Raw genomic sequence first — 21876 nt, forward strand, 5'->3', positions numbered from 1 at the left:
ATACTTCTTTGCAAAGCGGCTTAACATTTACGAAGTGAATTTAATGTAACAATTTCTTTATCCTTTACGTTCCAATCCTATGCTATCGATAGAATTCTATTTTGTGCGTATCATTCCTCGCAAAGTACAGTAGTAGCTTACAAAATTAAGACGCAGTATATTTTATACAGAATATAACATATTCGGTACACTGTATTTAAAGAAATATACCAGAGAGTGAATGTTTATACATTAAATGTATATTTTGTTTATCACTTAATACATTCATCACGCTCACACATAAATAAAAAGTTTGTAGATAAAGCTACTCACAACAGCAACATTGCATACCCGCAAGGATGCAGAATTATAAAAAGAATTTTCGTTTTCTTAATACAAGTACTTCTGACCTACTACGATTCTTAATTAATATAAATTATGGGCAGAGGTATGCGATGTACACTTCTTTTATTATTTAATCGTGATATGTTAAAATGCTCCTTAGACGTGCCTTGATCTTGCACTCGTCGCATAGAATCATGTTCGTTTTATATCCAAATTTAAATATTAAAAGGGAATGCGCAAAAAAAGGATAATAGAACATTTAAAACCTCTTTTGCGTAACAAGTTTCGCCGTTACATTGATCGCCTCATACATTTGTATGATGTATATATCGTATATACATATTTCAACGTGAATGTAAAATATTATTATTTACTGTACACATATATTTCAGTAGCAAGCCCAGTCACAAATGCAATAAGATACTATCAGCCTTGTAAAGTCGACATGTTACGAAATAATAACAATTTAATACAGAAAAAGTACGTTAAAATTAATACAATGTCAGTAATTGTATCAAGTCGACATGAGTTACGAAAAGTAGCACGTTTCCGTTTTCTTACGAAAAACAGCACGCTTCAGTTTGCCTCGTAAAGAAGCACATTTCATCGTTTCTGACGAATATTAGCACGTTTGGTCTTCCACTGCGAAAACTAACATATTTGACTGCTTAGCCATGAAGAGTAGCACATTTTGGATTATACTGCAGAAACTATCATGTTTCGGCGCGTGGCATGTTTAAAATGTTGAAGTGCATTTTCCATCAAAGAATTCAACTATTGAAAATATTGTTTAATAAATAATAACTCCATCTAATCTCCAAAAAGAAACACGTATGAAAATTTTAATCTACATAATTGAAGTACGGTATTTTAATGTTTAATAAATTACCAACCTAATACTAAATAAAAATCGCGTCGTAGGGTATTCAAGTTGACGCACACGATGTTTCGTAGCCAACAATCCGAATGTGCTGCTTTTCGTAGCTACAGGCGGAACATGCTACTTTTCGTGGCAAACCGCTCAAACATGCTAGTTTTCGCAGCGAAAACCGAAACGTGATGGTTTTCGTAACAACGAAGACAAACGTGCTGTTTTTCGTAAGAAAATTGAAACGTGCTAGTTTTCGTAACGCACGTCGAAGTAATATCAGCACGATCAGTATCACTAGATACATGAAAATATGTGAACGATGGAAAATATTCAAATACCTGTAAACGTTATACTGACTATGGTATGGTACCCAATGATGGGTATGAGCAAACTAATGTCCGATTGCAACAGACAAATGACATATAATACTAAAATACGAAGACGAAAGGAACAAATTTAATAGAAGTTTCGACGAAGAATTGTCCTACTATTCGCGACAAATTGAAGTTGTGAATTTTAAGGAGATACACAAAGTCTTATTTGCATACTACAACTGCGAGTTGTATGTATATATTAAAACTAATAGAGATACCGAAGTTTATAATATACTTAACAATTATAAACTTATTAACGATTATAAGCAGTCTAAAAATAACCACATGTATAAATTATAAAAAAATTTAATTACAAAGTACATATCTTTAGTTGCAGATATGTAAAGTACTATAAATGGGGAAAACTTAATAAAATTCATGTCATGGAAGAAACTGCAGTTTTGTTACGTGTGATACACGTATATGCATAATTGTATGCATAAAATTATAAACATTATACCACACAAATACATCGCAGGAATGTATTTCCCTTTCTCCTATTTAAAATATTTCACTTTGACATTTGTGATTACATTTGTCAAAATTCTCATTACAATGGAATTAAATAAATAAAACGATGTTTCGCGTAATGGAAACTTACACGTACGAAGTGTATAATAAGTATAGCGTTGATGTTCATAATTTCAATGCACTTTTAGAACACCACTGTTTCAATTATAATCCGAAAAATCTTCTCGATGTTTGCAAAAGCATTTGTAGCTTTGTACAATGTTTGTAATCCCAACCAGAAGATAGCTAATAAGTTTCTATGTAGCTATAAGCTTATTTTCTTTCTCTATAAATAATGATATGCGAGACGATAAAATAAATAAATACATGTGCGTTTATCGTACGAGAAATTGAGTATTCTATCTGGAACTATAGATGCAAAAATTATATTGTCCCCTGGTCTTTTGATTATTTCTAGCAAAGAGGAAATATAAATAATCTTCATTGCTGTGAATAATTTTCATGATTCTGCATACAAAACTATTTTGTTCGCAAGATTTCTGTTCCTCTGAAAATACACTCTAAGAAAATCTCATCGCGCGTAATATGTAGCATATGCCTTGGGAGTTCTGCTCGCTATAATTCTATTCAATTCACAATACTTACAAATTTATTATTTTGGAGCTTTCTGAATTATATACAGTAAAAAACTACTCGTTTTTAGTGAGTCTTGTATTCGTTACACATACAAAATACCTGACTGAAATGAAGCGTTACTAGACCGACGTTTCAGAATTTAATCTTAGTAGGAATTTATTTGATTTGGGATGCGCAAGCTGCTCCGTAAGGTGGAAATGGGGTAAATGATACGCTGTACATAAAAGAGCTACTTCACCTTGCCTCAATTGAAATTCGCAGCCGTTGGCAAGTGGTCGAGACGGTAATTCCCCCTCGCAAACTAGGGCCCAATGATGCGAGCGCTTTTGTCTTTCCTTCTCATTCGAAAGTACAGGGCTGGGTACGAAAAAAGGTTCCAAAAATGCACGCGGTGCTGCATCCTGAGCCAAGCATCGCGCAAGTCGATTTAAAATAGATTCAACCGAGTGGCGTGGTTGCTGTCGCGTTACTCTCAAATACTTTTGCAAGGCTCTCGCCATAGACGGGAATACCGCTTGCGCAGCTTCCATAGGATCCATAGGGCCAGGATTAGGGGCTGAATCCACTTCTGAGTGTAAACGTTTAATGTGTGCAAATGCTTCCTCAGCGGCAGTGATTAATCTTGCTCTTCGTTTTCTTACTCTACGCTCGTAATCATGTTCCTCGTAAAAACGCTCATTATGGCTAGAATCTCTACGACGCGTTTGAGTAGTTATGGCTGCCCTATCACCGCTACCCCCTCGAGACTGGACACTGCTGGTTACTCCACCATCAACTTCGTAAAATTTGAAGCTCGATTGCTTTCTACCAGACTTTGACACGGGCAATCTTTCTAGGTATGGGTTGTAAATAGGAAATTCTGTGTAATACCTTTCTAACACCCACACTGCTGCCCGTTGTATAGATAGCTGCCCAATCGCGTAAGATCGTGATTCACCATCTGGTGACCTTACAACCTTCAATACAGGGTAATGATACATCGTTGTAACATGAATAAGGAGAAATACGAGGCGGTGTATAAAAATGGAATATACATACCTTAAGGTAAAACGTGGGTTGCTGATGTCTGATTTCGATGAGTAATATAGCAATATAATGTATGAACAATAAGGTATCCACAAGAGTGCCAGCATAATTTACTAGATTTTTGTACTCTGTTATTTCACCGTTAGCAGCAGTCTTTGCACTCTCAGTGACCTGAAATTTATGATACACCATGAACGTCGTGGTTACTAAGTGTTATCGAGATACATAGTGAAATTACATACCTGAACAACATAAAATAGCCAGTAAGTACAGATGCACAGTGTAGTAAGCAGCAACACTCCAGCTCTGAACAAGAATATGCGCGGCATCGTAGCATTTCGTTGGCGTAAAAACACAGCCCAACTCCCGATACCTAGTAGCACCAACTTAAAGGCTAAACCTAGCAATTGGCCTTTGCATTCTGCATTGCACGATAGCAATTGTAGTTTCTGTTGCATTGTTAGAACGGTCGTAGAGTCAGGGAAAAATCCTAATTTAGGTAGTATGACCATAGCTATAGGACTAAGAAAGGCACTTAGTCCAAGTATCATTGCTACAGCAGGACCCACAAAGCGGTTACAGGAACTAAACGATCCGTCGCTCTCGCTGGGCCAATGGCTCACGTCTTCGGTTGATTCCGATCTGTCGGAAGTGTTCCCAGTAACAGCCGTAGTATTCTCGCCCCAGTTTTCATCCTGGGGCAGAATCTGTACCTCGATAACTTCTTGACCCAAATTGTCCACGCTGTCCCCCCTTACGTTGACGGTTGTTTGAAAGGGAGCCATCTCGCCGGAATCTAAATTATGCCTTTCCTTTCTTTGGCTGCGACTGGTCCTTTTAAAAGAATATCCATGTTGAGGGGAATGTTATCGCCGTACGAATAACATACTGTCAGGTGTACTTTAAACGAGTAGCAGACTTCTTAGTAGATTAAAATACCTGGTACTTCGGTGGGAGTGCTGCCTGTGATGAGACTTTGAACTGTGAGTTCGATGGTGTTTTTGGGAGCTCCTACTATGATGGCTATGGCTATGCTCGCTAGCCCCCGACTTTACGCTCTCCGTCTCCATTCCCCGGCAAAGGCTACCGCCCACCTGCTACCCCATAAGAACATACCCTCTTCCACGCGTAATCAAACGCCAGCCACATATACGTACTGTTATATCGGAAATATAAAATTGGAATTTTGTCGAACCATAAAATGATACGCTATGGATAGAGAGTCTTAAGAGCATTCTCCGTGCAGGCAATTTTTTGCACCCCCAACATATTACGATACGCAGTGAATCTCTTCGGAAATCGAATTCGTACCATCCAGAGATAAGTACCGTGGCAAGATCGCTTTTTTCAATTAAATATTTTATTAATATATTAAAAAACAGACGCCGACACGCCTAACGTTTATTATTCCCACCCCCTCCAACTATCTTTTTACCACATTCCAGGATAATTGTTGGGGTAAAAGCAGTATGTACAATTTTCTAGGGATGTTTTTGTACATCAATAAAATATAACAAATTTTTGGCGCCGTATGCATTTAAGAGGTATATATATGTGTACAAGAAATGAAAATTCAATAATCCTCGCGTATTTTTAATTTTAAATTGCCGAATGGATTTAGTTTTCTGCATTAATGTCGGTGTAGCGTTGAAAACGGCACCAAAGGTATTTATACCAATCTGTTTCAGATGCAGAGGTAACATCTTAGGTACTAGTAGTTGCCTTTAAAACTAACCCTTAGAATATGTATTATCATATTTAACAAACACGAAATACTGAATAATCCACCGAAATATTCAAACATTCGGTATTTTCTTGTTTAAGGTAAGCTTCCTCTATATAAGTCTTCACTACAGGCTAGTTTTGATGAAATATTGTTTACGGAAATAGTAAAGTAGCGCGCTATAGATCGCTTGCGCTGGACGCAAAGGAAATGCTTTATGATACGTTTAGTGGCAATGTTAATAAATGTTTAACAGATGAAAAGTGATAAGTGATCAGTGAAACAAGTAAGTGAACAAAGGGAGCATGTGAACAGTAATAGTTTTGATAAATAATCTCGTACTACGAAATATCTGATACAGGCTTTCGGCCTTAGCTTTAGAATATTTCAGAGAAATAGTTAAACATTTTATTATTACAGGAACTATAAACATGGCTCTACGTACGTATGGTGATAAACCGATAAGTTTTCAAGTGGAGGAAAATGGAGAATATTATTGCATTGGGTCCGAAGTGGGCAATTATTTACGCCTGTTTCGTGGATCGTTGTATAAACGTTATCCTGGAATGTTCAGGAGATCCATTACAAACGACGAACGTAAAAAGCTAGTAGAACTTGGATTAAGCCAGCATGTACTCGCGTCTAGCGTGTCGCTTTTAAGAGCCAGTGAAGTAGAAGACATTATCGAAGGCAACGATGACAAATACAAAGCTGTATCGGTGCATTCGACGGAGCCTCCAGCTCCTAGAGAAGGAAAGTCGAAGAAATCTATGCCTTGGGTGCCTAGTTTACCAAATAGTTCGCACCTAGATGCTGTACCCCAAGCCACGCCAATTAATCGTAATAGAGTACATAATAAGAAAATCAGAACATTCCCATTATGGTACATGTTATAGCCAATATTATGCTATGCGCAAACCATTTCACGCGCAGCAAATCAATCTTGTATTGGCTTACAAATATAGAATATCTTTTTAGTTTCGACGATACAGACCCATCTGCGAATCTGGAAAATGCGGCGCAACAGGAAATGTTGGTTCCAATTCGTTTAGATATGGAAATCGAAGGGCAAAAGTTAAGAGACACTTTTACATGGAACAAAAATGGTATGCTTACCTATAATGTCTAATCGCGTAAATTACAGAGAAACATTACTGCAGCAATCCGTTAAATATGTATAATACACATTCTTCTTGTAGAAAGCCTTATAACGCCAGAACAATTTGCTGAAGTATTATGCGACGATTTAGATTTAAACCCATTAACTTTTGTACCAGCTATCGCGCAAGCTATAAGACAACAGATTGAAGCTTTTCCGCAAGAAACAATTCTGGAAGATCAATGCGATCAACGAGTTATAATTAAGTTAAATATACATGTTGGCAACACGTCTTTAGTGGATCAAGTAGAATGGGACATGTCTGAGAAAGAAAATAATCCAGAAAAATTTGCGATGAAACTTTGCGCCGAGTTAGGCCTTGGCGGAGAATTTGTCACTGCCATTGCTTATAGGTTGGTGCAAATAACTTACGCTCAAACATTTTACGAAATGATTTTATTAGAAGTTCTACTTATTCGTACACGATTGAAATAAATATGACTTCAGTGTTCGTGGGCAGTTATCGTGGCACCAAAGAACCTACGCATTTTCAGAAGCCCCTTTACCCACGGTTGAAGTACCTTTTAGACCACCGTCAGAAGCTGATCAATGGGCACCGTTTTTAGAAACGTTGACGGATGCAGAAATGGAAAAGAAAATACGCGATCAAGATCGAAATACGCGGTAAGAATTAATACATTGCAAAACGGTTTATGCGAAATGAATAGCTAATTATAATATTTGTTAATTATTTCAGACGTATGAGACGCTTAGCAAATACTACACCTGGGTGGTAAAACGTAAACTCATATGGTAAATAATAATTGTAACAATTAACAACACAGTGTGGCATCCTATATTGTGATTGGATAGTATGCTTAGGAAACGCACACTTTGTTCATTTTCGAACTTTTTTAAGCTATGAATACAACAATAAAGTTTATGTTAAGATTTAGGCAGAAAATAAAGTGCATTCAAGTAAATGCGAGGGCTTATCTACAATCCGCCATTCAAAAACTTGTCTTATCTCGTGGCCCACTCTCTGTTCTCGTGTTCTTACTGACATGTGGCCACAGTCATTAATACTGTTACATAATGCAAGAAATGGAAACGTTTCTGGTAGTGTACTTGAACAGCTTACAAAACAAATTTCATCACATAATGCAATGAATTATTCACAGTGGCGATAAAAATTGGAAACATGCTAATGACCAAGTTGACCTGGAATATTCTAAGCGATTTATAAAAAGTTTTATAAATTATAATAAACTATTTAGTATGCAAGTAAATAGATTATGCATAAATTTTAATTTCATATGTTCATTTCAACCTGGCTATTCGACCTTGACTATTTCTCAGTTATGCTTCGATGTACTTGTAGATAAAACACAATTTGCGAACAAATTCTTAACTTAACTTAATTCTTAAAGTTTCTCCTAAAATTACCAATTTGGTATATACTCGACATTAATTATATATTCAAAATGAATTTGTGTTAATTTCGTTACAATTCATTGCAGTAAAGAGTACATAAGGGTAAAGTAATAATAAAACAATGATAGGAAGTAAAAAATAATTTTTAATAACGAGATCGAATTAGAATTAAATAATGACAATGATAATGTATATTTTAGATTGCTATTGCTAAATAAATAGTATTCCGTGATAAGATTACTATTGTTTTATTATAATACTAATGGAAGGTGTGGCGAATTTCGTCCTCTCTGCCCATCGTCCACCCTTCGATTATTTTTATTCGCTGATATCAGCGTAATTTACGCCATACATACGAATAAAGCGGGAGTGAAAGAAGTTCTTCGAGGAAGGGGAACATTGGTATTGGTACGCGCATCGAAACGTACAGATATTAATCGACTCGGTCTAGCACAGTCTAGGTTCGACGGCTAACGGGACAAGACTGCCGATAAACAGAAACAAATTTGGAAGATGGATTCCAGTTGGTTAATGCGCACATCACAGGGGGCAGACGAAATTACACCATTCCATAATAATCCATTCCCTCGCAGGCCGTGGTTTACGGAAACCGGAGCTGCGGCGGTCGCCAGCAGTACTGGCCTAAAGGGAGTTATAGCTGGTATGTGTTTCTTTTCTCCCCTTTTCTTTCACAATACAAGTCTCGAATCGTTCGCTTTTTAATGTATGCGCTCGCTACGCTTTGCCACCTGTCTACAATTATCGAAATAGATCGGTTGAACGTAAACATATTAACCGCGAGTGAAAGAGAAGCAGACGAATATGAAGGATAGAAAGAGAGAAATAGATTACGATTCAAAATTCAACATACTAAGCGCATGATAATTCCAAAGGTTGAGGAATAGTTAACCTTGGATATGCATACTAAAACCATTTATCCTTCATGCTGCATTCTTTGCTACTTATGAATAATGTGACATTCAGGTTTGTCATTCAGGTATAAGATGCTCTATAGTTTAAACAAAATATCTTTCTTAAATGAAAATAGAACGAAGTGCTAATCACAGTGCTTTTATTTTCTAGGAGGTATTACCGGCGGTATAGAAATATGTATTACATATCCAACGGAGTATGTGAAGACACAGTTACAACTCGATGGAAAAGCTGGGGCTGGTAAAGCGTACACGGGGATATGGGACTGCGTGACAAAGACCGTACAAACTCGTGGAGTGCTCGGCCTATACAGGGGCCTTTCGGTGCTAGTCTATGGCTCGATACCAAAATCAGCAGTGCGATTCGGCTCGTTCGAAACGATGAAAGGACTGCTGATAAATGACGAGGGCAAACTTACCACTCAAACTAGTTTCCTGGCAGGACTGTGCGCCGGTGCATCGGAAGCTATTTTCGCTGTTACTCCAATGGAGACCATTAAAGTAAAATTCATTAATGACCAGCGATCTGCTAATCCAAGATACAAAGGATTCTTGCATGGAGTGAGAATGATTATTCAAGAATATGGTGAGTAGTAATATGTGAAGTAACACGGAAAAAAATACTGTCATTGCGAATTCGGTATCTCGCACAGACTCTGTGCTGCTACCAGAAAATGACTTGGATTGGTTGATTCTTATAGAGCTATCTTCGTCTCTATCAGAAACAACTAATCCAACTCATTTTCTGGTATCAGCACAAAGTCAGTGAGAGATACCGAATTCGCTATCAGAGTATTATAACAATTACAGTGGTAACATGTAAGTGGATTTAAAGTAGTTGAGTGTAACATTATGAAAGAAGCCTTGAACTGTACGTATAATTAACCTGATCGTCTTTGCAAAGAGGTCGAGTAATATCAAGTACAGTTCTCAGCTTACACATCTGACAACAGAGCAACTCGAGTATGCGTCCATTAATGTTCAGTCGTATCTTGTTACATAGTTCCTGCTGAAGCTATTCGCGTATTATATTTGTAAAATTATTTAGAATCTACTGGCGAGTGCTTAATGACAATTATGCACCCTGAATTTTGAACATATTAGTTACGAATATATTTACGTATAATATAAATATTAAGGTGTAACATTTTTTATTCAGGATTTAAAGGCGTGTATCAAGGATTAATGCCAACGATTATAAAACAAGGATCGAACCAAGCAATTAGATTTTGTGTCATGGAAACATTGAAAGACTGGTATAAGGGTGGAGACAAAAATGTTGTTGTACCCAAACTAGTTATAGGTGGATTTGGTGCATGCGCTGGCGCAGTATCAGTGTTTGGAAACACTCCCATTGACGTTATAAAAACGAGAATGCAGGTACGGGTTTGAAATTTCAGATGTAATAGAACGTGACTTTCTAATGAGTGTAGATTATTAAAATTGAATCGTGTTTTTAGGGCCTAGAGGCTTCAAAATACAAAAGCAGCGTAGACTGTATGGTTCAGATATGGAAGAACGAAGGTCCGAAAGCATTCTACAAAGGAACTGTTCCGAGATTAAGTAGAGTATGTTTAGACGTTGGAATCACATTTATGATTTACGATTCCTTCATGGAAGTTTTCAACAAATTCTGGCCGTGAAGATCGTAAATATTTTCACAACTGTATGGTTGAAAACATCAGCGCGAATGCAGCTTTCGTAAATATATACATTTTATATTTGTACAACATATTAGTAGCGGTACATTTGTAAAATGTATATGTGATACATATACATTTCAAATGTGATACACGCATATATGCTACTATAGTAGGCATTTTAATCAACGAAGATTGAAACGAACATAGGATTGTGCCGGGAACGTCTATTTTTGGTATCAATTAGTTACAATTCCGAACGCTATAGTTAAATTATGCGCAAATTCCATTAAACGCATATATTTTTTCGTACGAAAAATTTGTATTTAATATATTGTTATTTACTTTAATTTCGTTTAGAAATATTGTTTTTTTAACTGGTCCTTGATCAGTCCGTTATTGCAATTTAAAATATTATTAAATATTCAACATTCCTGAGCATTCGAATCATCGAATGAATGTTTATACTGTGCAAACGATTTGTATATGATATGCATAAGTTATGTATATATGTATACCATTTATTCCGAGAAACACTAGTGTACAGTTTAGTACAAAATAAAAAAAAAATGTTTATTACCCGAGCGAAGGAAAATAGACTGACTTTTTTTATGAATATATTTCAGTGACTATCATATGCATGGCAATAGAGTTGAAATAAAAGTATATATAACAAATAGCCTTTTCATAATGCGCATAAAACTTCTTAATAAGTAGTCACTGAAACGTTAATCACAATCATGTACATAACAGGATATCATTAACTGAAATCTATATACACATTCCAATATAACAATCTTCGCTCACATAGAGTAATCTATTCCGAACTTAATAAACCATCAAAATATAACTTCAAATAGATATAAATTTACGAATGTTCCTTCAACATCGAAACCTCATAGTCTTGTAATAAATACAAAATGCCTATCCTGTTACTTTAGGTACAAACAGAATCATAGTTTATAACATTCTGTATTACTTATATGTCGTACTTTTACAATAATATTTTTAAGCGTGCACACATCGAACCCATATTAATATTTTAAAATAATTAGTAAATCGTTGACACTGCAATTGAAACTCTGTACATGAAAGAGAATTTACACTTTTGTACATATTTGTGAATGGAATAAATGGACCGTTGTTACTTATGACGAATGTAAATAGTTTATGTATTGTACAATAAAATATATTTTCAATATTTATCAGAGATACATGTGTGCGGATTATTACAGAATGCTAATGAAATATCATTGTAATTAGATTACAAAGATACGCGTTGATAGGCTTATGTTTTGTATACGCAAGCTGCTCATTTCTATGCGTACACATCTACCCGGAGAAGTGTAGGCTTACGAGATATGCGTGTACGTGAGGCCCAATATACGGAGGGTACAGAAGCAGACAGTGCCGGCCCCACTCTGGGCCCAAGGGGGGACCCGGGGTCACATTCCAAGATGGCTGTGCCTGAGGAATGCAGTGGGTGCCCCCCTAAGACGCCTTCCTCCCTCCTTTTTTATTAATCGAACCAATTCACTCATCCTAGCAAATACTCCGATTACTAGGACAAAATATTTAGTGTCAACGTGTGCCCGGTGAGCGCCGTCAAAGTTTGAAACTAGCACCTCGCGAAGAATAAATGTAAGTGGGAAAAAGAAAGGTGGTGCGGGAAGTCCTAGAAAGGCCTTATACTCTAAAATGCGTGGCCTTATCTAATGGAGCTCCCTCGCCGCAGATAATGCCCATGCAGGAGGATGCTACCTGCTCGTCTTAAGCAATGTCTCATAGGGATATCTCTGAGGTAACAGCATAATTCTACGGCATACGTTCCCACAACTAGTATTATCACGGTTTTATAATCGAAATTTTTTTCATTTTATAGATTTTTTTCGCTTTTCAATTTTTGACTTGTCATGAAATTTGACTCGATACATGCAAGTTCAATAATAATTGTATGTTTCTACGATGATATGAATGCAAAATGAATATAATTTTGTGTGATTAAACTATCATAAATCATAAAATAAATTTGAAATTAAAGCATATATTTCTTATAAATTTATGGTAACATCCATTTAGTTAATCATTGAAGCGTTGAACAACGAAGATAACGTGCTTTGGATTTGAATGATTTTAGTGCTAATTAAAGGCGTATGAAAATGAATTATAAATGATAGTCGAATGTAGCACATTACCTTTGATGTTTCAGGTGGAGCCCGAAGGTACGTCGGCCTTGGCTGCTGGATCAAGATCTCTATTTTTGGATACAGTACGTCGTAGTAATGCAGCATGTCAAAATGGTGATTATGCACTTGCTGCAAGCTTGTACACAGAAGCTCTTGCTTTGGATCCACTCAGCCATGTGCTGTATTCAAACAGGTCAGCTGCTCGGCTCAAAATGGGTTTATTCGCACTTGCTCTGCAAGATGCTGTTAGAGCTACCGAACTCAGTCCCCAATGGCCAAAGGTACATTCATACATTTCACTTATTATTCCTTAAATGAGTAATAAACTTCATTCCTTCATTAGGCATATTATCGTCAAGGAGTAGCGCTACAATGTTTAGGGAGGCATGGGGAGGCCCTTGTGGCCTTCAGTACAGGTCTGGCACATGATCCTTCTAATTGTCAATTACTGTCTGGTTTAGTAGAAGCATCATTAAAATCTCCACTACGTACGACGTTAGAACCAACATTTCAACAATTACGTGCAATGAAACTTGATGAATCTCCTTTTGTTGTCATTTCTGTTGTTGGTCAAGAACTTCTTGGAGCTGGGCAATATAAAGCGGCAGCTGGTGTATTAGAGGCTGCGCTTACTATTGGTTCTTGTAGTTTGAAATTAAGGGGCTCTGTATTTTCTGCTCTATCTAGCGCATATTGGGCATTAAATTCTTTGGACAAAGCTATCAATTACATGCAGCAAGATTTAGGTAAATGTCAGTTTAAAAATAGGATAGTAATGTGTTCGAGGCAAGTAACTATTTTAAATTTGAAATGAAAATATTTCTAGGTGTGGCACGATCTTTGGGAGATACGCAGGGTGAATGTCGAGCTCATGGAAATCTGGGCTCTGCGTATTTTAGCAAAGGCAGTTTTAAGGAAGCTTTAACAGCACACAGGTATCAGTTGGTTTTAGCTATGAAGTGCAAAGACACTCAGGCCGCAGCTTCTGCTTTAACTAGCCTGGGTCACGTTTATACAGCTATTGGTGATTTACCAAATGCACTTGCTTCCCATAAGCAATGCGTACAGTTAGTAAAACAAATGGGAGATCGACTTCAGGAGGCACGAGAAATAGGTAACGTGGGAGCAGTTTATTTAGCAATGGGAGAATTTGAAAGCGCTGTTGATTGTCATACCCAGCACTTGAGAATAGCAAGACGATTAGGGGATCGTGTGGAAGAAGCGAGAGCTTTTAGTAACCTGGGATCGTCTCATCATTATCGTAGAAATTTCGGTCAAGCAATGGCTTATCACGAGAATGTTCTAAGAATAGCTCAAGAACTCGGTGATAGAGCAATAGAAATGAGAGCTTATGCTGGATTGGGTCATGCTGCAAGATGTGCAGGTGAAAAATTTTTCGGAACGAAAACATAATGAGGAAACCAACGAAGAAATGAACTTTATTATAAAATTTCATTCAAATGTATCCCTATTTAGGCGATCTTGCACAAGCCAAGCTGTGGCACCAGCGACAACTTGACGTTGCATTAGCTACAAAAGACAAAGTAGCCGAAGGACGAGCATGCAGCAATTTAGGAATAGTTTATCAGTTACTTGGTGAACACGAAGCTGCGCTTAAGTTGCATCAAGCGCATCTAGGAATTGCTAGATCGTTGGGAGATAAAGCTGGTATGGGCAGAGCGTATGGAAACATTGGAAATGCGTACAATGCGTTAGGATATTATGAGCAAGCTATTAAATATCATAAACAGGAGTTAACAATAAGTAAAGAGGTAAATAAATAAGATTAGTGTTATCTTTAAACTACATACATATAAACAGTTTATAAGTACTGTGAAAACTGCTGTTCGTTATAGGTCAATGACCGCAGTTCAGAAGCTAGTACTCATGGGAATTTAGCAGTAGCGTATCAAGCTGTACAGGGTCACGAAGCAGCATTAAGGCATTACAGAGCCCACTTGGCTATAGCACGCGAGCTAAAAGACACAGCTGGTGAAGCATGCGCTTTACTTAACCTAGCCAATTGTTTGTCATCTCGTGGCAGATTCGAAGAAGCAGTTCCATATTATGAAAACTATCTTATGTTATCCCAAGAGTTACATGATGTAGAAGGAGAAGCGAAAGCATGTCACTTCTTAGGTTACGCTCATTATTGTTTAGGTAACCATCGTGAAGCTGTTAGATACTATGATCAAGACTTGGCACTAGCTAAGGATTTGCAGGATAAATCTGGAATGGGAAGGGCTTACTGTAATTTGGGATTAGCGCATTTAGCTCTTGAAAACTTAGATACAGCATTAGAATGCCAAAAGTATTACTTAGGTAAGAAATTATTATGCTTCCGTAATCGTAGTGGAAAAGAATTCTCAAATATACATTGTTTCTTTACATGTAGCTATTGCGCATATGACTAAGCATTTAGCTGGAAAATTTCGAGCTTTGGGGAATATTGGTGATTGTCTCTTGCGTCTTGGTGAAGCTGAGGAAGCGATAAAAATGCATCAAAGGCAATTAAATTTAGCACGGCAGGCGGGTGATCGGAGTTTAGAAGCTGCTGCTTATGGAGCTTTAGGTATCGCACATCGGACGATAAAAAATCTCGATAAGGCGCTGGGATTTCATACTCAAGAATTGACTTTAAGACAAGAAGCTGGAGATTTGCGTGGCGAGTGTAGGGCTCACGGGAACTTGGGCGCAGTACATATGGCGTTGGGTCAATATACCCATGCTGTAAAATGTTATCAAGAACAGCTTGAAAGAGCTAAAGAATTAGCGGATTCAGGAGTGGAAGCGCAAGCTCTAGGTAAAATTTATATTTCATCTAAAAGATATTTGAATGTACAACCACGTCTTTAACTATCCTTTTCTTAAACAGGAAACTTGGGGATAGCTAGACTTAACATGGCACATTACGAGGATGCAATTGGATATTTCGAACAGCAATTAGCAACTTTAGAACCACTAACTACAGGTACAGCTCTGTTGGACAAGGCTAGAGCACTCGGGAATCTAGGTGACTGTTACGAAGCTTTGGGAGATCCGGAGGAAGCTATTAAATGTCACGAGCAACAATTAGCAGCCGCTACGAAGTTGAAGAGTATAAGAGAACAAGAAAGAGCATATCGAGGATTGGGTAGAGCTCGAGAAGCGACTGGGAATTTACAAGAAGCTTTGGTTTGTTTTGAAAAGAGGTTGGTAGCTGCACATGAAGTGGACAGTCCAGAATCGAGAGGCGCAGCATATGGAGATTTAGGTGAAAATTAGTACATTGTCTTTTAAATACACTCGTCTGTTTTTATACACTTTACGAAATTGCTAACATTAATTTTATAGGTAGGGTGCATGCTGCATTGGGTAATCATGAGCAAGCTGTTAGTTGTTTATCGCATCAACTTGCTCTCGCCAGAGGACTTGGAGACAAAGCTGCTGAAGCGGAAGCTGCCAGTGGATTGGGAGCCGTTCATTTGTTAATGGACGATCCAAATTCTGCATTACGCCACCATCAATTGGAACTTTCGATTGCTGAAGGTCTAGACGCAGCCGGACTACAAGCTCGAGCCTGTGCAAATTTGGGTATAACCCAAGAAGCATTAGGACAATTTGAAGAAGCCATAAGATTACAGGAACAATCACTAAGTCTCGCTGCAGCCGCTGGAGATCAACCAGCAAGAGCAGCTGCATTTTCTAGCTTGGGAAGGCTTCATCATTTGTGTGGTGATTTATCGCGTGCCTTGAGCTACTTACAATCTGGACTATCACTATCTGAAGGATTGGGTAGAAGAGAAGAGGCAGCTAGATTGAGACACAGACTGGGCCTTGTTCATTGGGAAGCTGACGAAGCAGTTATTGCAGTGGAACATTTAGAAAAGGCAGCGAATTTATTAGAATCATTAGATGGAACCTCTTCAACCCTTACTTGTGGACAGCCAAACAAGTCTGAATTGTTATCAGAAACATATAGAATGTTACAAAAAGTGTTAATCAGTTTAAATAGAGCTGAAGAGGCACTGAATTGGGCGGAGAGATCCAGGCGGTGTAAAAGTAACTGTTTAGACGATGCCGCGCATTATTCAGAAATCATTGACAGGCAACGCGGAGTAATCTTATACTATAGGTAATTCGAGCTTATCGAATGATAATAAATTATGATTCTATAAGATTGTTAACAAGTATTAAATAATATTTCAGTGAAGTGGGCTGCGAATTGCACGCCTGGTGCCTAGCTCCGGGTCGAGGACTACTAAGATTTCATTCTACTACTTTGGACGATGGTATAGGATTGGAGAAACGAGTTTTGCAAGCGAGAGAAGCTCTGTTGGACGAGACGAGCGAACTCGTCGAAGAAACGAAAATACCGTCAAGGGGGCATCACCTTAATGCCAGCTCTTATAGTTTGAGTAGCCTGTTCAGTGTGGGTTCGGTCAGTTCGCGTGCAGGAAGTGCTCGATGGGGAAGAGGAACAAAAGGACCCACATGGCAACCACCATTACCGATTCAAGTACTCTACGATTTACTTTTAGCCCCGTTCGAAGATCTTTTACCGCCTGCGAGGAAGGAGCTGATTATGGTAGTGGAAAAGTCGCTGTACTTGGCGCCACTTCCAGCTTTGCAATCAAACCCAGGGGAGGATTATCTATGCGAAAGATTTTCGTTGTTAGTTGTACCATCTCTTGCAGCTTTGAGAAAACGGTCTAAAACTCCTATGCCCGAAGGCGGGGCAACGGTGGCTGCATTAGTTGCAGGGAACCCGGTACTTCCCGAAGAAATTAGAGAAGAATATGGTTGGTCTGAAAGTACAGCTTCTACTGAAACGGAATCCGAGATCGTTGCTGAATTATTAGAAGCCCGCGCCTTAACCGGTAAATATCAACGCATATGCAAGCATTATTAACTTCCTATCCTAAATACATTAATTTTTCAATCATTATTAACAGGGGCAGAAGCAACTAGATCGGCTGTTTTAAGATCTTTACCCGACGCAGAGTGCGTACATTTGACAGTACCAGTTGTTTGGAATTCTGCCAGTTTGGTACTAACTGCCGATCAATGCGAAGAGCCTTCCGAGAGACCAGAATATCTACTAAGTTATTCAGATATATCAAAATTGAGAATAGCAGCCCGTTTAGTCGTAATATCTAGTGGTCACTGTTGGAGTAGTGCAGAGAATGCAACCGCTACATCGGATGGTGTGCAAAATTTAGCTAAAGCTTTATTAAACGCTGGAGCACAATGCGTACTTATAGGAATGTGGGCAGTTCCACCCACAGCTGGCAGTATCTTATTACGAGCATTTTATAGCGCTATGTTACAAGGCGCTAGGGCATCAAGAGCATTGGCAGAAGCTATGCAAACAGTTCAGCATACAAGACACTTCGCGCATCCTGCAAACTGGGCTGGTTGGCTGCTCATTGGGGGAGACGCAAGATTGTCGAACAAAGTACGATCTCTGAGAATTTAATGTAATTGCGGTACTTGTGTGCACATGGTCGTTTACGAATAATTTGTTTAGGTCGCTCTAATGGGACAAGCACTTGCTGAATTGTTGCGCGGTGGTCCTGAACAAAGTCGTGACGCTTTACGCGTGACGCTTCATTTAGTAGAGAAATCGTTGCAGCGAATACATCGTGGGCAAAAGAATGCTATGTACACAACTCAACGTAGCATTGAAAATAAAGTGGGAGCAGCCACTGGTTGGCGAGAACTTTTAATGTCGGTTGGGTTTAGATTCGAACCAGCCGGAAACGGGATACCGTCCTCGGTGTTCTTCCCACAAAGTGATCCTGAAGAAAGATTAACGAGATGTAGTGCAAGCTTGCAAGCATTACTAGGATTGGGGCAATCGTCGCTACACGCGCTTGTTAGATTGTTACAGGTAATAAATCAACGTCTACTCTTTACAGTATGAGGTATAACGACTACGTTTTATAGGCACCGGGAGCTGCAGAAGATGTGATTGCAGCAATGAGAAGAGCAAGCTGTGCAACAGAAGGTCAAGAGGTCACATTACCAGTTCAAGTATGGAGAGCGTCAGGATCTCATGAATTGTTTGCAAGTTTAGGTTTCGATCTTATGGAAGTTGGCCAATCGGAAGTCACATTAAGAACAGGGAAACAAGCATCGCGAAGAGCAGTTCAATTCGCTCTTCAAGCTCTTCTTGCCTTATTTGGTAAGTTTACATTGATTTTGGAGACAGGGCTGCCTGTACTGTAAAGCAAGGTATACTAATTGACAAATGTGTTATTAGACACGCAAGAAGCACCTAAAAGTCTGAGTTTAGACTCCAGTAGCTCAATGGAAAGCCTAGCCTCTGTTGCTCATACCGAAAAGAATGTCATAGAACGACCCCGACTAGGAGGTGCATTTGCGAATTACGTTCGACATCGAGGTGAGCCAGATGGAAAAACTATGGAACCGCCAAACGTTCCAATTCCTACATCGCGACAACCATGTCAAAATGGAGGAGGTACAAATAAATTTTGCTTAAATTTACCTAAATATTAGACACAACATTAAGAACGTATGTACGTGTTTTATAGGTGAATCGGATGTTGCCTTTACTCCCAGCCCTCCCGTAGCACTGAACTTAAATCACCAAACACGTATTAGAAATCTTTATCCGGATCAAAGCGTGAGGCCTGGATCTAGTTCAAGCAGTTCGGTAACGGATTGGGATAACGGTCATGCGACAGTTTTAAGACGGCAACCATTACCACCTTTACCGGCGACTATACTGGAAAGACTAAGCGTTCGAACAGAAATCGGATCTAATTCACCTAGGAAGCCTCGTCATCCTACGACCACTGAAGATATTTGCTCCCAATCCGAGTCCACGCAACCGGCAGAGGCGCACAATCAAAATTTAAGAAACGTAGCCACGTCTCTCACGAGCCTTACACGCGAATTAACACCTACGATCTCCGAGGTGTATCACGAGCGAAATTTGGGATTAGGATTGGCACCATCTTTATCGAAGTTACTAGAGGAAGTAGGATCCGTCCCAGAAAACGAGGAAGCTCAATCGACACGAACGAATCACAATCAAACTCAAAATTGGATACAAAATGAATCTGAATTCTGTCGAAGGGACGAGGCTGATGGTAGGTCTATCGCCGAATCGCAATGCAGTGCTACCAGCTCTAACAAAATACATAGAAAGGCGCCCCCTCCTCCAGTATAGATTATTTATATAATATTTATAAGCACTAAATGATATTTTTAAATGTGGATAATAGTACTGGGTACCAAAGAATGGAAGATATTTTATTGGAAACATTGTTTCGTCATCAGAGCTGAGAACAATTCATGGTAATTGCTTACACCACAGCAATGACACTCTACCCACATAATTCTGTTCAATGTTTACATAGCAATATATTTCTCAACATGATATCAATAAATGCCATTTCTGCTTACACCGATAATTAATAAAAACATTAGTTTTAAAAGTACACTGTTTGCAATGACACCCAATGCTATACCCATATTTGTTAATGAGAAAATGTATTATATTAGTATTAAGACGAACATGTAAAATAATGTTGTGTTAGAGTTTATTAAATGAAACCGCATGTCGCTATGTGCAAAAAGATTAACTACTTAGTTGACGTTATGGATTTTAGACTGAATATTAATTTAAGGTTGTAGTACGCACTTTACTAATCTGTACTTTTCCCATTTTTGGCAAATATATTGTTACATCTTTTATGCATTGGGCTTTATGCATAAGTTATGTAAATATCTTCTCAATTATATCCCACGGATACGTGTCCGTTTAAAAGATCAGAACATAGAGTTAAAACTCAAATAAAAAGTAAAGTACCTTTATTTGGCAATTTATCAAAATAATTTCAAGTGTCCCGTTACTTTGTCTATCAGTGGAGCTGGGCCAGGACCGACTGCGCATACTGTTCTGCTTCCTGGTGCTATTTGCGTGTGTCCAGCATCTTGTACTATATTCGATAGAAGTCCCGTAGCTTTGGCTTGCTTTGCCACCGTGATTAAAGCATCTTCGCTATCCACCTGGAAATATTTCCAGTGATGATTATTCCATTTGAAACAGACAATTACGCAGGTCTCATTTTACTGCAATAAATATATAAGAAATATATATACTTTAACGGTAATCTTGGCTTGCCCACATTCTTCCCATAGGTTTAAAAGTTTAGGATGTTTTCTAGCCGCCTTGTACGCTGCAACAGCAGCATGAGCACATTGCGCTGCTACTTTCCCTTTTCCCATTTTTAAGTCAGTTCTGATTACTAAAATCAGCTTGTAATTGTCATATTCATCCGTAAATGCCTGTTTAAAAGAAAAAACATGTTTATTTATTGAAATTGCATGTAACTCACGGAAGAATCAGAATTATACAAATTGTAATTTTTCTTACAATATCATTTGAAGATTCGTTATTGTCGTCAGATACTTGTAATTTATTTCTATTAGTTCTTGCCATCATTCTGTATAAACAATAACCCATTATTACTGCAATAGTAAATCCTACTTTTGCATCTGCGGCACTTTCAAGTATTTCAGAAATATTCATCTTGTTTGAATTTATTAGAGGCCTATAAAATTTGAAAATGTACATTCGTAATTATTGTATGCTATAAATGTTCATTGATCTTTTTTTTAAGCATTCGGTTATCAGGCATTAATTAAATAGATAATTACCTACTTATGCGACAAAATTCTAAACAATCTCTAACATTTTCTTATACACTACTCTTTTCGTCTGACTTGGGTAAGCCATAAGCTTAATCCACGTGACTGTTATTAGAAAGGTTATTCGAGTAATGCACTTCTCTCAATGAAAGAGGTAAAAGTATGTATATCTTTCAGCAGGTTCAACAATAGAATTTAACATAACGTAAACAGAAGAATGGTGATGCAAAATATCTGAGGGATGAGAAAACTAAAATATTAAAATACTCTATTACTATAAAAGCCAAACATTGGTCAAATTTGAAAATACCGAAGTTCCATTTTATGAATACAGAGCGTCGCCGAATAGTTGCACATTTGCACATGCAGCTGTTACGCAACGCGACTCACTATGAACCCGCTATAAAGTTATATCAGAGTAACATCTAGAATAACGCGTATATTTTCAGATTTAAGGTAGCCTCAGTGACCCAAGCAGAAGACAAAAAAAAAACGTAAA

General features: G+C 38.1%; 5 protein-coding genes across 9 annotated transcripts; 3 read left to right on the forward strand and 2 right to left on the reverse strand.

Moving 5' to 3' along the window:
- Nucleotides 1-217: 217 nt before the first annotated feature.
- Nucleotides 218-5281, reverse strand: Vang (Strabismus domain-containing protein Vang). Its single transcript, XM_076820529.1, has 4 exons — nucleotides 4642-5281; nucleotides 3945-4536; nucleotides 3715-3873; nucleotides 218-3632 (listed from the first exon to the last, which is right to left on the reverse strand). The coding sequence occupies exons 1-4, from the start codon at nucleotides 4770-4772 to the stop codon at nucleotides 2796-2798; spliced, it is 1719 nt and encodes a 572-aa protein (XP_076676644.1). The 5' UTR covers nucleotides 4773-5281; the 3' UTR covers nucleotides 218-2795.
- A 108-nt stretch (nucleotides 5282-5389) lies between these two features.
- Snr1 (SWI/SNF related, matrix associated, actin dependent regulator of chromatin, subfamily b, member 1) lies at nucleotides 5390-7813 on the forward strand. Of its 2 annotated transcripts, XM_076820530.1 has the most exons (7): nucleotides 5409-5526; nucleotides 5598-5711; nucleotides 5846-6308; nucleotides 6404-6531; nucleotides 6625-6937; nucleotides 7032-7208; nucleotides 7282-7813. In XM_076820530.1, the coding sequence occupies exons 3-7, from the start codon at nucleotides 5857-5859 to the stop codon at nucleotides 7319-7321; spliced, it is 1110 nt and encodes a 369-aa protein (XP_076676645.1). In that variant the 5' UTR covers nucleotides 5409-5526; nucleotides 5598-5711; nucleotides 5846-5856; the 3' UTR covers nucleotides 7322-7813. The 2 variants fall into 2 exon arrangements, with proteins under 2 accessions (XP_076676646.1, XP_076676645.1); XM_076820531.1 differs by lacking the exon at nucleotides 5598-5711 and having other exon boundaries at nucleotides 5390-5526.
- A 536-nt stretch (nucleotides 7814-8349) lies between these two features.
- Sea (mitochondrial citrate transporter scheggia) lies at nucleotides 8350-11740 on the forward strand. Its single transcript, XM_076820532.1, has 4 exons — nucleotides 8350-8619; nucleotides 9042-9476; nucleotides 10050-10270; nucleotides 10351-11740. The coding sequence occupies exons 1-4, from the start codon at nucleotides 8472-8474 to the stop codon at nucleotides 10531-10533; spliced, it is 987 nt and encodes a 328-aa protein (XP_076676647.1). The 5' UTR covers nucleotides 8350-8471; the 3' UTR covers nucleotides 10534-11740.
- LOC143373350 (peptidyl-tRNA hydrolase 2, mitochondrial) lies at nucleotides 11151-21807 on the reverse strand. 3 transcript variants are annotated; one of them, XM_076820534.1, is made up of 5 exons: nucleotides 21387-21807; nucleotides 21103-21280; nucleotides 20829-21014; nucleotides 20536-20735; nucleotides 11151-12345 (listed from the first exon to the last, which is right to left on the reverse strand). In XM_076820534.1, the coding sequence occupies exons 2-4, from the start codon at nucleotides 21256-21258 to the stop codon at nucleotides 20553-20555; spliced, it is 525 nt and encodes a 174-aa protein (XP_076676649.1). In that variant the 5' UTR covers nucleotides 21259-21280; nucleotides 21387-21807; the 3' UTR covers nucleotides 11151-12345; nucleotides 20536-20552. The 3 variants fall into 3 exon arrangements, with proteins under 3 accessions (XP_076676649.1, XP_076676650.1, XP_076676648.1); XM_076820535.1 differs by lacking the exon at nucleotides 11151-12345 and having other exon boundaries at nucleotides 20521-20735; nucleotides 21391-21807; XM_076820533.1 differs by lacking the exon at nucleotides 11151-12345 and having other exon boundaries at nucleotides 20521-20735.
- On the forward strand, nucleotides 12030-20422 carry LOC143373345 (uncharacterized). Of its 2 annotated transcripts, XM_076820524.1 has the most exons (16): nucleotides 12030-12171; nucleotides 12266-12331; nucleotides 12740-12997; nucleotides 13060-13462; nucleotides 13543-14100; nucleotides 14193-14488; nucleotides 14573-15038; nucleotides 15112-15519; nucleotides 15592-15969; nucleotides 16050-16830; nucleotides 16905-17575; nucleotides 17651-18153; nucleotides 18226-18588; nucleotides 18645-18882; nucleotides 18961-19179; nucleotides 19253-20422. In XM_076820524.1, the coding sequence occupies exons 2-16, from the start codon at nucleotides 12308-12310 to the stop codon at nucleotides 19891-19893; spliced, it is 6207 nt and encodes a 2068-aa protein (XP_076676639.1). In that variant the 5' UTR covers nucleotides 12030-12171; nucleotides 12266-12307; the 3' UTR covers nucleotides 19894-20422. The 2 variants fall into 2 exon arrangements, with proteins under 2 accessions (XP_076676639.1, XP_076676640.1); XM_076820525.1 differs by lacking the exons at nucleotides 12030-12171; nucleotides 12266-12331; nucleotides 12740-12997; nucleotides 13060-13462 and having other exon boundaries at nucleotides 13543-13651; nucleotides 13735-14100.
- Nucleotides 21808-21876: the final 69 nt, after the last annotated feature.

Source organism: Andrena cerasifolii, chromosome 9, assembly GCF_050908995.1.
Source record: "Andrena cerasifolii isolate SP2316 chromosome 9, iyAndCera1_principal, whole genome shotgun sequence".
Classification (NCBI taxonomy): Eukaryota; Metazoa; Arthropoda; class Insecta; order Hymenoptera; family Andrenidae; genus Andrena; species Andrena cerasifolii.

What these genes read in the sequence shown, in the direction of transcription:
- Vang (XM_076820529.1), bottom strand. Translation starts at nt 4,772, where the DNA reads ATGGAGACGGAGAGCGTAAAGTCGGGGGCTAGCGAGCATAGCCATAGC. An exon ending in CACTCCCACCGAAGTACCAG is followed by an intron (nt 4,537 to 4,641) that starts GTATTTTAATCT and finishes TTCTTTTAAAAG; the next exon opens with GACCAGTCGCAGCCAAAGAA. An exon ending in AACCCACGTTTTACCTTAAG is followed by an intron (nt 3,633 to 3,714) that starts GTATGTATATTC and finishes CCTGTATTGAAG; the next exon opens with GTTGTAAGGTCACCAGATGG.
- Snr1 (XM_076820531.1), top strand. Translation starts at nt 5,857, where the DNA reads ATGGCTCTACGTACGTATGGTGATAAACCGATAAGTTTTCAAGTGGAG. An exon ending in ATCAGAACATTCCCATTATG is followed by an intron (nt 6,309 to 6,403) that starts GTACATGTTATA and finishes ATATCTTTTTAG; the next exon opens with TTTCGACGATACAGACCCAT. An exon ending in TTTTACATGGAACAAAAATG is followed by an intron (nt 6,532 to 6,624) that starts GTATGCTTACCT and finishes TTCTTCTTGTAG; the next exon opens with AAAGCCTTATAACGCCAGAA.
- Sea (XM_076820532.1), top strand. Translation starts at nt 8,472, where the DNA reads ATGGATTCCAGTTGGTTAATGCGCACATCACAGGGGGCAGACGAAATT. An exon ending in CCTAAAGGGAGTTATAGCTG is followed by an intron (nt 8,620 to 9,041) that starts GTATGTGTTTCT and finishes TTTATTTTCTAG; the next exon opens with GAGGTATTACCGGCGGTATA. An exon ending in AATGATTATTCAAGAATATG is followed by an intron (nt 9,477 to 10,049) that starts GTGAGTAGTAAT and finishes TTTTTTATTCAG; the next exon opens with GATTTAAAGGCGTGTATCAA.
- LOC143373345 (XM_076820524.1), top strand. Translation starts at nt 12,308, where the DNA reads ATGTCTCATAGGGATATCTCTGAG. An exon ending in ATGCCAAAAGTATTACTTAG is followed by an intron (nt 15,039 to 15,111) that starts GTAAGAAATTAT and finishes CTTTACATGTAG; the next exon opens with CTATTGCGCATATGACTAAG. An exon ending in CGCAGCATATGGAGATTTAG is followed by an intron (nt 15,970 to 16,049) that starts GTGAAAATTAGT and finishes TTAATTTTATAG; the next exon opens with GTAGGGTGCATGCTGCATTG.
- LOC143373350 (XM_076820534.1), bottom strand. Translation starts at nt 21,258, where the DNA reads ATGAATATTTCTGAAATACTTGAAAGTGCCGCAGATGCAAAAGTAGGA. An exon ending in ACGAATCTTCAAATGATATT is followed by an intron (nt 21,015 to 21,102) that starts GTAAGAAAAATT and finishes TCTTTTAAACAG; the next exon opens with GCATTTACGGATGAATATGA. An exon ending in AAGCCAAGATTACCGTTAAA is followed by an intron (nt 20,736 to 20,828) that starts GTATATATATTT and finishes AAATATTTCCAG; the next exon opens with GTGGATAGCGAAGATGCTTT.